Here is a 12,186-nt window from a genome sequence, read left to right as displayed (position 1 = left end):
TGTTTGTTTGTTTGTTGTTAGTTATTCATAAGTTATGGGTTTTTATTGGATATTTATCACCAGATCACCAGATATTACCAGATATGACTTAGAGGTTGAAATAGGAGTATAAAAAGGTGGATACTACACAATTATACAAATATAAATACCATCAGTTCAACCTATATGCACGTGTGAAATATGCATGTTGATTTAAGTGAATATTGTTAGCTATCATAACGTAGACTATAGTCTAACCATTATTGTTGTTTTACTGCTAACTACTACTGTTGCTGTGATTACTATCATTAAATGTATATGTTTGATGTAATGACATTACTAGATTCACTACATTTATTATTGAAATGTGTGTAAAATTTCTTTCTTGAAAAACCCAATAAAAAATATTGAAACCGTAATTGTGAAATTTTATTACATGAGCCTGTTCGAAAAAGCCCTTTGGTCCCAAACTTCGTCAGGAAGTGGTTGAGGTTTGTAATTGGTCAAAAAGGACGCAAACATGGTCGCTAACATTCGCAATGGTGTTTGCACTAACAAACATATTACATTCCCCGTAAGTGCCCATCATATATTTTTAAAAAAGGCCCCAAGCAAGAGCCAAAACATTGGTATAATTTATGGAATAAAGCACTTAAAACACACACACATATATATACTGTATATATATCCTGAGGACGGCCCGAGTTATGGTGCCGAAACGTCGAAAATAAAATACAAGTTTACACTTAAAAAGCCCTTGGAGTGCGGTCTGTTTTTGACACTTTGAACCAGCACCTAGGCATGTGTTAGACTGTTGTGAGTGCACCAGGTCGGACATACTTTATATATATATATATATATATATATATATATATATATATATATATATATATATATATATATATATATATATATATATATATATATATATATATATATATATAGCAGATGTCCATGTATTGAAGGAAATCTGCACTGCCGGTTTTATCTTGGTCAAAAAGATGAATTTAATGCAATGCCAACATTTCGGCTGTTACAACAACCTTGAAGGCTAGCATATAGGGGAATTTAACATTTCCATAAGTCATTCATTACCCTCAACTTCCCCTTTTACTTTATAACGCTCTCCACAAAACATATCAATTACATACAGACGACTGTTATTTAGAGTAATACCCTGTACAATAGGGAATCAATAAAGGCTAAAAGCCTACAGCCTCGGCAGTAATTTAACAGAGCTGTTTATTCAGCAAGAAGTCTGCTTGGTTTCTATATATGTTTTAACATAGAGCTTTACATTGCAGCCTATTGATCTCCATTGTAATAAACTACAGGAAGGAGGGGTGTTTGCCTCAGTGTGCCACTTGCAGAAAATATTGGAATATTTGGATTGTCCTTTAGCAAGGTGTCTAGTCATGTATTTAAATTGGCATATGCTAGCTACAAAATTAGCACTGATGAAATGTAGCAAACATTTGGAGTGATGGTGATACTGTCCACAAGCAATGCCTACTGCCTTTGCATATGCAATGAATGAACAATCTCATTTGGGGCTGAAACACACGGCGCGGCTTGGTCCGATCCAATGTGATGAGAGGAAATGGATGCATGCATCTGACACAACACGATTGTCGGATGCACGCAGTGACAAGGTCCAACATTTCTATTACTTACCTTTTTGTCGTTGCATACGTTTTCTCGCATCGGATCAAGCCGCGCCATGTGTTTCATCCCTTGCTGACAAGATTTGCTGAACTGAGCAGTTTCTATATTGCCAACTCTTGCTTAGAAGACAGACGCCATACACTTTAGAAAAGATAAGGCAAACCTCTGCCTTACCATGATTTTTAAAATTACAATTGACAGCCCAGTTAGGTTACAAGGTATCCCCCTAAGATATAAGAAAAAAAATAATGAAGACCAATTGAAAAGTTGCTCAGAATTGGCCATTTGTAAGATACCAAAAGTTAAGTTAAAGGTGAACTACCCCTTTAAAAGGATGTTATACTCTTCAGTTATGTTTATGGTGTAAGTCTTACCATCGATTGCAAGTTTGAGGTCAATGAGTGTACTTCTAACCCGTGCAATCACACGCTGCATGCGATCAATTTCCTGCCTTAAAAATATATTCATTGGTTGAATCGGACCCATCTTTTGGAGGCGAGCTTTAACCTGGTGCAGAAAGATGTAAAAAATATTTAGATAAAGAAAATGTAAAGCTCATGGATATTTATTGATAAATATGACCCAAAAATGGAAAAGAGGCCTGGGTGTAAAACAGTGTCCCTGTCCAACCTGCCCCCAAAGCTAAAACAAATTAAAACATTCAATTGAACTATGAAGGAGCTCTTATACAATTAAGGGGTAATAACCATAAAAATAATTTTTCAAATATTTTACAGTGATAATTTTATAAATATTTTAACAGATTGTAATTTTTCCATTCCATTTTTCCATTTCCATCGTGCAAATACTGTACAGTCTGGAAAAATAGGCAAGGAGCTAAAAACAAAAGCTAGTTCCAATATAATAGTGATACTAAAAATGTTATCATACATTTCTTTTATACTGATGGCAACTTTTAGTAAAGTTCAGTTTGAAAAGAGGCAGAATAGTTTTTTTTTAAAACATAACACACACTATATACATATTTTAATATAAGTAGCTAATTGCAGGTTATCTAAACATTTTTATAGACACTTTAAATATTAATATCAAATGATCATGTCATGTCATATGCAGTGGCATAACTATAGAGGAAGCAGACCCTGCAGCTGCAGGTTGGGTCCCAGGAGGTATAGGGCCCCATGAGGTCCTAATTCATATACAGTTTAAATAAATATTGGTAAAACTGGTCAGCCTTGGGGCCTGAAAAATAATCTGCTGTGGGGCCCAGTAATATCTAGTTAAGCCACTGGTCATACTCACACCCGGGAAATCAGTATATCAGTATAAATGATATAGCAGGTTCTCCAACTCAGTTTACACACCATATTTATCTGATATTCAAGTGGGCATTTGAGATGAGAGATAATGCATTTCAAATAATCACTTGGCCTACTAAATGTGCTTTCTCCCTTGGGGGTGATTTGCCATTTGTATTTCAAGGGCACTGCTCTACTCACTGGCCCTGGCAGCAAAACAACCTGCCGAGCTCTGCCTGCACAGGTTTGCTGAAAATTTACACTGTCTGTTCTCTCGAATGGCATTTTCTTTCTATTTCAAGCACATTTGTCAAGAATTCATTTTACACAGTAAAAAACCAAGGCACCGGTTCACACGTTATTCAAAAATATATTATTATTTTGTCTGCTCAATCATTATGTGCTATTTATAAGACATGCTACAGGTGGTGGCTGGTTTATGTACAGAAATGCTTCTAAATGTGCTCAGTGCCAGTGCACTAGAGAAAACACTGCAAATGAGAAGTGATTAGGAGATATATATATATATATTTGTACAGCAGTTTTGTGCACTATACTGTACACAGGCTTTGGTTACTGTTAGGATTGGGTTGTTGTAGCAGGCCTCATACCTTGAATGAAATTATGGCACATTCCTTCCAGATGTTTTTTGAATCAGTGGCATTGCCACTGAATTAAATTGCCAATATGTTATTTATTATTACAGTAAAAGGTTAGGTAATTTCTAGCATTGTAATAATAATGGAAGCCTTAATATGGGTAGAATGACAACCTGGAATCTGTTTTTCTCTCATTTTTAAATAAAATATATTGTGATCGTAAAGCAGGACTACTGCATGCAATGCTTTGAAATGCCAAAATATAATACTATCTAAAATAGACCATACAAGTTATACATAATATAAAGAGCACTTTTCAGGCATTAACTAAAGGCCAAGAATGAAAAAATGGTTTTCAGCTGATATAGAAATAGTCTGTAAGCTGTAAATGCACACAAAGCATCTAATGAAAATGTAATAACATAGATCTCGGAAACGTAGTAGGCAAATTGCTTCATCCCAAAAAAATTAGGATTGAAGGGCTCTTAGTTCACATGTGTATGTGTTTGCTGGCACAAATATATAGTAATTACTGAAAGAGAGAGCTATTAAGAATGTCATACACCTTGATTATTTGGTGCACAAATAACAGCTTTATTACAACCCTTTGGCTACAGATTAAGAAATATATATATATATATAAATAAATATATATATATATATATATATATATATATATATATATATATATATATATATATATATATATATATATATATATATATATATATATATATATCAATGTCAGATACTGCATAGATATTAAAGCTAAATACTGTTTTTATCACCCAAAATATGATATTTTGATTTTATGTTAGGGTGCACCTAGGAAAGCCACAGTTAACACTATTGGTAGATTTTAGCTTGAAGGATTTGTGTTTATTATTGATTATGCTTAGGGTTGCCAGCTTTTTTGACCTTTTTAGACCCAGACAACCCAGTTTTCAGAAGGCTGCCTGGTTCTAAACTGCCTTGCCGGTTTTCCAAACTAGAGCTGCTACCGACCCTAATTATGCTACTATAAACATATTAGTACAATATGTAATGGGTTTTTCAAACCATGAATATTTTTTCACACTTTTTCAGTGCATATGGTTTATTCTTTGATAAAAAGTGCCAGCTGGGAGAAAACTGAATAAATAAAAAAAAAATATGTTGTGAAGAATCAGTTCACACAGATCACTGCACCGGCCATACCTCAATAAAGTGCTGAGATCGTTCCCATATTACAGAAACAGACCAGAGAGTAGATTTCATTGTGAATAGTAGGAGCAGAGCGTTAGATTAAGTGTTTTTTTTTGGAGGGTTATTCGCCTACTGTAAGAGTACTGGATTTCCAATGAATGTCATACAATTGAGGGCAGTGAGGTTGAGGAATGCACTGCTGGATGATGTTTGTGATGGCTGATTCTGTTTATGCTTTTAAGAGGGCTTTGGATCTATACTGGATAATCTGAAAAATTTGGGGTTTTCATCCGATAATCTGAAAAAGTCAAATTTTCACACCATATATACAGTTACACAGATTTCAAAGGTACAATGAGATGGAGGTTCTTGCCCCATAGTGCTAAGCTTACAATCTCATAATGTATAACCTGAGCAAACTGTCACCTTCTATTTTTAAAGTGCCCTGTTTCTAAGAAGTAAGAAGTGTGGCATGCTGCACTAGAAGTAAGTAGCTCAGAGGGCAGTCTGGTGTGCCAGGGAAATAAGGTGCTCTGTGAGAAATTGCGGAGAAATTACCATCATGTAATTTTACTTATCTATTCATAGCATTTAATATATATTCTCAAAACATTATTACATGGTTTATCTTGTAACAGTAAGCTTTTTTTGTGGATATTTAAACCCACGTACCTTGAGTATAAATGTTTATTGACTCATATAAGTTTGTGTTATGTTTTGGTAGCCGAGGATGAGTAGAGTATAACAGTGTTTTATTAGCAGGCTCATGCAGCTATTACACAACAGGAAGCAACTCTTACTTTCAGTTTTAAGCAGTCTAGACAGTATTGTGTATTCACAGTATAACTATTGTGTACAGTGACATCTACAGGCCATTTGTATAAACACCACATATTCACCTATAGTAGGAAAGCATTTTGGCAAATGTACTAAACAACAACAATGCATCTTAAAGCAATACTATACATTCTTCACATCACATAGTCCTTGTTCCATGCAGGTAGTTTTCTGATTCTCTCAGTATGCCTTATAGGTTCACTTTCTTCAGGCCTATTGCAGTTGACATCAGGAGTAGGAAAATGTCCTTCATCAAATGGAGCTTCTCCAAAGTCATATCTAACAGGAGCAAGACGACTTGCATTCCATATGCGTCCATCAGACAGGTCATATATGTTGGCGTCTCACTTCAAGTGGTGTAGTAGATTTAAATTGTCCTTGTTTCAGTATTCCTGGTTTCTTAATTCTGACTAAAGATCCAGGTTGAAAGTGTACTTCTCTGGCACCACGTTTTCTGTCAGTATAAGCCTTGCATTTGGCTTGGTGACGTTTCACAATGTCAGCAGTAGATGGCTTTGTAGGCACAGTATTTTGTGGAAGTTTGATTTCTGCAACATGTAACTTAGTGTGCATCTGTGTGCTATGTAATAATTCAGATGGAGATGGGTTGTTGCATAGCACATTTCTCTGTAGTTATGTAGCAATTCTGTTATAAATACTTTCCGAGATTTCCCAGTAAGATTTGTTGTCTGTAGTGCTTCTTTCAGATGTCTGTTTTTCTCCATTTGTTTGTGGGTAAACACTGAAGATTTCCTATGCACAATAGTCCTCTCTCTCAGAAAGGATTGAAAAATCATATGAGAAGAACTGAGAAGGTCCATTGTCTGATATTAACTCCTTTGGATTACCTTCTCTACTGAAGACTGTAGACAGAAATCTTATTACTGTAGCTGATGTTATATAAGAAACAAATGTAATTTCTGTCCATTTACTGTAATAGTCTTTCAACGTTATAGCAAATCTACAGTCTATAGGAGCATCTGTAAAAGGACCCACAATATCAATAGCAAGTTTTTCCCATGCTGAATCAGGAAATGGCACTGGTTTTACATTTGGTCTCAACTAAACTTTGTGTACAAATTTATTTGCACAGCCCATTGAAGTGTTGCTTTGTGGTGACATTTTAGACACTGGCTGTGTGGCAAGCACTGATGCTGTAGTAATGAGACCATCAACTAATTGTAGGTTTAATGCAGCAAAGAGATCCCTTCTAAGTATAGCAGTGCCCTTATTCACAATGTAAAAGTCATATTTTGCGGTATTTGATTCAAATTGTACAGTCACTTGCAAGCAACCAAGCACAGGGATTGGATCCTTTAAGTAACTGACCAGTTTCAGGGCAGGTGCAAAAGCGGATCTTTTGCAAAGTATTTCAAGAAAATATCCTTTGGTAGTATAGAAACAGCTGAACCTGTATCAAGCATCAGGTTAATGGAGTGTCCTTTGTCAGCAGAAGCAGTACTGGCACTGACAGTGCATATAAACTTGTCTGGAATAAATGTACCAGCTTTATCCACACTTAATACTGTAACATTTGTAGTAGTGATTCATGAACATCTTTAGCGGAACTACGGCAGATTTTAGCAAAATGTCCTACTTCTGTGCATTTGCGGCACTGTTTAGCTTTTGCAGGACATGTAACATGATTTGCAGTGTGTTATGTAGAACCACAGTGAAAGCAGTATTTTCTATTTGTATGTATATTTGTATGGTTTTGCCGTGTAGGTGAATCTCTTTCCTTAGCACTGTATTATGCCTGTGACTGTGAATTATTAGGCCACAGTGTTGAAGACACAATTTGTATATTCCCAGCAGTTCCCTGACTGAGAGTTTTAGCCTCTACCACTGCTCTTTCAATTTGGCTAGCAACTGTAATAGCCTTTGCAAGGGTTAAATCCTGTTCTAAGAGCAGTCTCTCTCTAACACAAGGTGAGTTTGTGAGTTTTTTTCCACTATTTGGTCTCTTAGCATTTCATCTGTTAAGATTCCCAAAGTCACAAGTAACAACCAGCTCTCTCAAAGCTGCTACAAATTGTTCTGTGGATTCGCCATTACGCTGTCCACGTTGGCGGAATTTATATCTTTCAGCAACCACATGTACTCTTGCAGGAAAAAGTTCTTTATAGCAGTAAGTGCAGTTTCATAAGTCTCATCAGGTAATGGTAAGGTATAGAATATACGTTGTCCCTCTGCTCCCAGGCACTGAATAAGTAAAGCACGCTTTCTAGCAGCAGAAATCTCACCTTGGTCAGCAGCAATATTATAATATATATAAATTGGGTAGCCGAGGATGGGTAGAGTATAACATTGCTTTATTAGCAGGCTCATGCAGCTATTACACAACAGGAAGCAACTCACAAATGACCTAACCCTTCAAGCACAGAAATAATATGCACTGACTGGTGTATAAGTATGTATTTATGAAAATAAAACCACCTCTATAACGAGTTACACATCAGCTGCTAATGCATGATGGTATAAATATACCATCCACTGTGACTGAAACACATGTATAGACGTAGACAGCTGTGAATCTGTGAATGGTTAAGTGTTATAAATAGACATTTGCCACAAGACTAAATAAGCTTTTAATATACATGGCTTTAGCCCATTTCCAGTTGTATGTGTTGAAAAATGAAAAAAGTTGCTACCTCATGTGAAATGTAGTCTGCTGGTAGTTTCTCAAGCATTTCATCTGCAAGACGTTGGACTACGGTCTCCCTTGTCTCCCCTGCACCTCCTCCGCTGTCCTTGGGTTGAATATTAACTATTGTACTTAATGTTTCATTGGCCATGTTTGTTTGGTATGTTATATCAGCATTTCCGTGCAATCCAAATACCTAGGAAAACAGGAATAACGGATACTTTCAAAAACAAAACTATTTATCATAAGTAGAAAAATATCACAATGATAATATCAAGATGAAAGTTTGCAAATGCATTTATTTATTGTGATAACTTTTCTTGAGCAATCAAAGTTCATTGGTTACTACAATGGAAAAATTCCTAAATATGCTTGTTCATTATAGACCCCTGCTAAAAGTGTACCCAGCCATCTCAGTAGGTGCTGTAAATGGCAATGGTTTAGAAACTTTCAAAACACAAGACAAATAGAATAAACAAAACAATTTTAATTAAGTTCTTAATATTTATGCCACAAATGAAGTCCTTTCAGCAGAGTTGGAAGGCCTTATTTAATGTCACATCAAGCAAAATTAAAATGTCAAAAGATGTGCCCTTTGCAACTATCATGGCAATAAACAAATTAAGATGTCAATTATCCTAACAATCATTTTTTCACCCCAGGCTTTAAAAAAGTGTTATCCTACAAAATTGCTATGCAATGTGCTGGAGGCTAGTCATTGTGCCATTTAATTATTAATTAAGCCCTCTTGTGAGTACTGCTAGATTAAAATAGTGTATATCCATTTTAGCTCACCAAAATTTTCATGGGGACAAAAACATCATCTGCTGTGATTTATCAGGGAAGGTTTCACCAGTCTTCAGGTTCTGCAGTCATTTAATATGTATAATATCATTCTACTTTTTTATTCCTGGTTTTAAGTACAGTCATCCATTTACTGTGTATGACACATTTACAAGAAATGTTCACTTTTAATAGGGTGATGGGGCAATCTAATTTATTTCTCATATAAAATCAGAGTACTTAATAGGGGGAAACAAAATTACCTGCCGCAGCAGTTTTTTCTCTGACATTTCCATTCTGACAGATTAAAATCTGCTGCGGACAAGCTACATGTATAATCAAAAAGGCCAATGTATTTCTAAAGTACCCAGCAATAAAAACCTGTTTTTTACTGGAGTGACGTCCTGTTCGTCTATCTATTGTTGGCAGTGGGGGCACTGCAGACTGAGCACCCGGCACCACAGGGGAGCAGCCAAGTGGGTTTGAGTTGAAGCGGTCCTAATTGGTTTCGTGGTAATCAAAAAATTGCTGCCTTAGCATGCAAGTGCAAGTAAATTGTGTATTATTTCTGAATTCTGAACTGAAAAATTGAAAACAAGATTGGTATAGGAACAAGAGCATGGTACATGACATGTCTCCTCACCTCAGGTGTGTCCACAAGTGGTAGCTGATCTATATACTGTAGGTACTCATCTATGGTTTTCCCTTTGGGGATTCCATAACCTTTGTAAAAGCAAAATTTATCTGAAAACATATTCTCTCCAAACCACACTCTAGCAAATGTATTGAGCAATGTTTTATCCATGTCATCTGTCACACGTCCTCCATACTGGACTTCTCCTAGCATGTATCTCAAGCAACTCCAGTTCACTCCCCGTTTAGTGTCCATCTCATCTAAGTGGTTTTGGACAAATTGAATGCTGGCAGCAAAATCTGCTTGATTAAATTCATAGGGGATGTTCCATCCTAATGGGCCAAACTTTCTTCTCTCCTACAAGAAAAGAGGAGTCAAAAACACATTTTTAAAAGTTCAGTATCAGTTATATGCAATTGGTGCTATTTTCCCTACCATGTATACATTCCTATCACATGTAACATTACTGAATCTAGGAATATATATATATATATATATATATATATATATATATCCCAACATTCAGAACTCTCACGATTTGAAGGCTTTGTTTGCCTGGGTGCCTGCCACCGATAGTGTGTGCAACATTAGTTTATCCTAAATAAAAAAACATTTATAAGACCTGTGCGTGCGGCTTCTACTTTGGAGGATTAAATAAATATATATATATATATATATATATATATATATATATATATATATAAACAAAAAAGTGAGGTGCACACCAGAAACGTTTTTATAAATAGTTAAAAAAGTAAAATTTTATTTAATGCATTTAAAAAAGGTCAACGTTTCGGTCTGTGTCTAAGACCTTTCTCAAGACCATACATGCAACAGTAAAAATGTTCAGTGAATAAATAGCTAAAACCAATTGCACTCACCCAACCCTGTGCTACCACATGACCCATGTGATTAAAAAAATCACTCCCCTCTCTCAGGGGGTTAAAAACCACATGAAATCAGTCAATGGACTATATTGAGACATACAAAATCCTTATTTCAAAAGCAATTAAGTAACTAACCTGTTCCTATATCAAACATTGTAACCAATTCTCTGGTACTGTTTCAAATATCAAGTCTGAGGCATAATTTAAATAGATACAAAAAACTGAATAACAAGTAGCATCTTGCCCAAATCACTTCAGCGTTGTTCCAAAAAACATAGACGGGAACAGTGCTCGTTTAACCCTGCCGGTGCCAGGGTGTTCAACTTTCTTATCCAAAACACTTCCCTCTGCAGTAAAATTTTTGATCTATCACCCTCTCTCCTAAGAGGGGGGATATGGTCAGTGGCTATATACCGGAACGTAGGCAACCTATGGCCAACTGCCAAAAAATGGTTCGCCACCGGTTTATTTGTATAGCATCACGAAATGCCGTTCTAATGGCTGAACGATGTCCATCCATGCGTAGACATAGTGTCTGATCGGTTTCCCCGACAAATGACAATCCGCATGGACATGTTATTAAGTATATTATATGAGTAGTTGTACAGGTTATGTGATGTTTAATCAAAAACCATTTACCTGTTTGTGGATGCAAAAAACTGTTGCCCGGTATCAAGAATCTGCAAGAGGTACAATTCGGGCACCTAAAGCACCCCGGTAGATCGTTGCGTAACCAAGTCTTCTGTCCCTTCTGATAACACCCTACGGGATCTGTTTTAACCAAAAGATCTTTAAGGTTTGTACCTCGTCGATAACAGGTCATCAGGTCCTTTGGAACTACACTGTTCAGACCCGCATCTTCCTGGATTATACTACAATGGTTACTCACTAACTTCTTGGTTCTATTAGACCCAGTAGTGTACTTAGTACTATAGATAAATTTAGGGGGAATATTTGTCTGTGCTCGTGGTGTGCTTACCCTCTGTCTTGCTAGTACCAGTGCCTGCTCTAGAACAGGCTCTGGATAGCCACGGTCAAGACACCGAGACCTCATGCTGCTCAGTTGTTGTTCAGCCAACTCTGAATTTGAGTTATTCCGAAGAACCCTACAAAATTGTAAAATAGGCAGTGATTTTTTCATAGGGCCTGGGTGGCAACTATTATAATGGAGCAGAACATTTTTGTCAGTGGACTTACGAAATAATGTATATTCAATATGGTCCTCCTGTTTCCAAATTTCAATATCCAAAAAAATGTATTAACTCCGGATGTATCTCATGGATGAGTTTTACAGAACTGTCTAAGGCATTCAATTAGCGGACCATCAAATGAAACTCATCCTCCGTGTCACTCCAAATGATGATGACATCATCAATGAAGCGACGGAAGAAGAGGATCCGGTCACCATACTTAGGCACAATATAGCGTTGCTCTAATTGATGCATAAACAGATTGGCGTATGAGGGTGCCATGGCTGCCCCCATCGCCGTGCCAGACACCTGTAGAAAGAAATCAGATTGAAACCGAAAATAATTCATAGCCAGTGCTAGTCTTAACAACTCCAGTACAAATGGGATAGGAGGGCCCACATACTCTTCATATTCCTCCAATGAGCGCCTCACCGCTTCAATCCCGGCCCCATGTGGGATACAAGTGTAGAGGCTAACTACATCTAGAATGGCCAGCCAACACATCTTTCCAACAGGAATCACCA

The 12,186-nt window shown here is 36.5% G+C and overlaps 1 protein-coding gene across 4 annotated transcripts in view; it reads right to left on the bottom strand.

The window, feature by feature from the left end:
- The window catches only part of LOC108718513 (dynein heavy chain 5, axonemal), a 379,491-nt gene that overhangs the window by 39,553 nt on the left and 327,752 nt on the right, over window positions 1-12,186 (bottom strand). For all 4 annotated transcript variants that reach the window (XM_041566222.1, XM_041566224.1, XM_041566223.1 and 1 more), the window contains 3 exons: window positions 9,595-9,942; window positions 8,176-8,364; window positions 2,019-2,151 (listed from right to left, as the gene is read on the bottom strand). In XM_041566222.1, the coding sequence (XP_041422156.1) occupies window positions 2,019-2,151; window positions 8,176-8,364; window positions 9,595-9,942 (670 nt within the window). The remainder of the gene's footprint in view (window positions 1-2,018; window positions 2,152-8,175; window positions 8,365-9,594; window positions 9,943-12,186) is intronic.

Source organism: Xenopus laevis, chromosome 6L (assembly GCF_017654675.1).
Source record: "Xenopus laevis strain J_2021 chromosome 6L, Xenopus_laevis_v10.1, whole genome shotgun sequence".
NCBI classification, from domain to species: domain Eukaryota; kingdom Metazoa; phylum Chordata; class Amphibia; order Anura; family Pipidae; genus Xenopus; species Xenopus laevis.
Note: the sequence above shows the minus strand (reverse complement) of the source record. Positions and strands in the feature narration are given on the sequence as shown.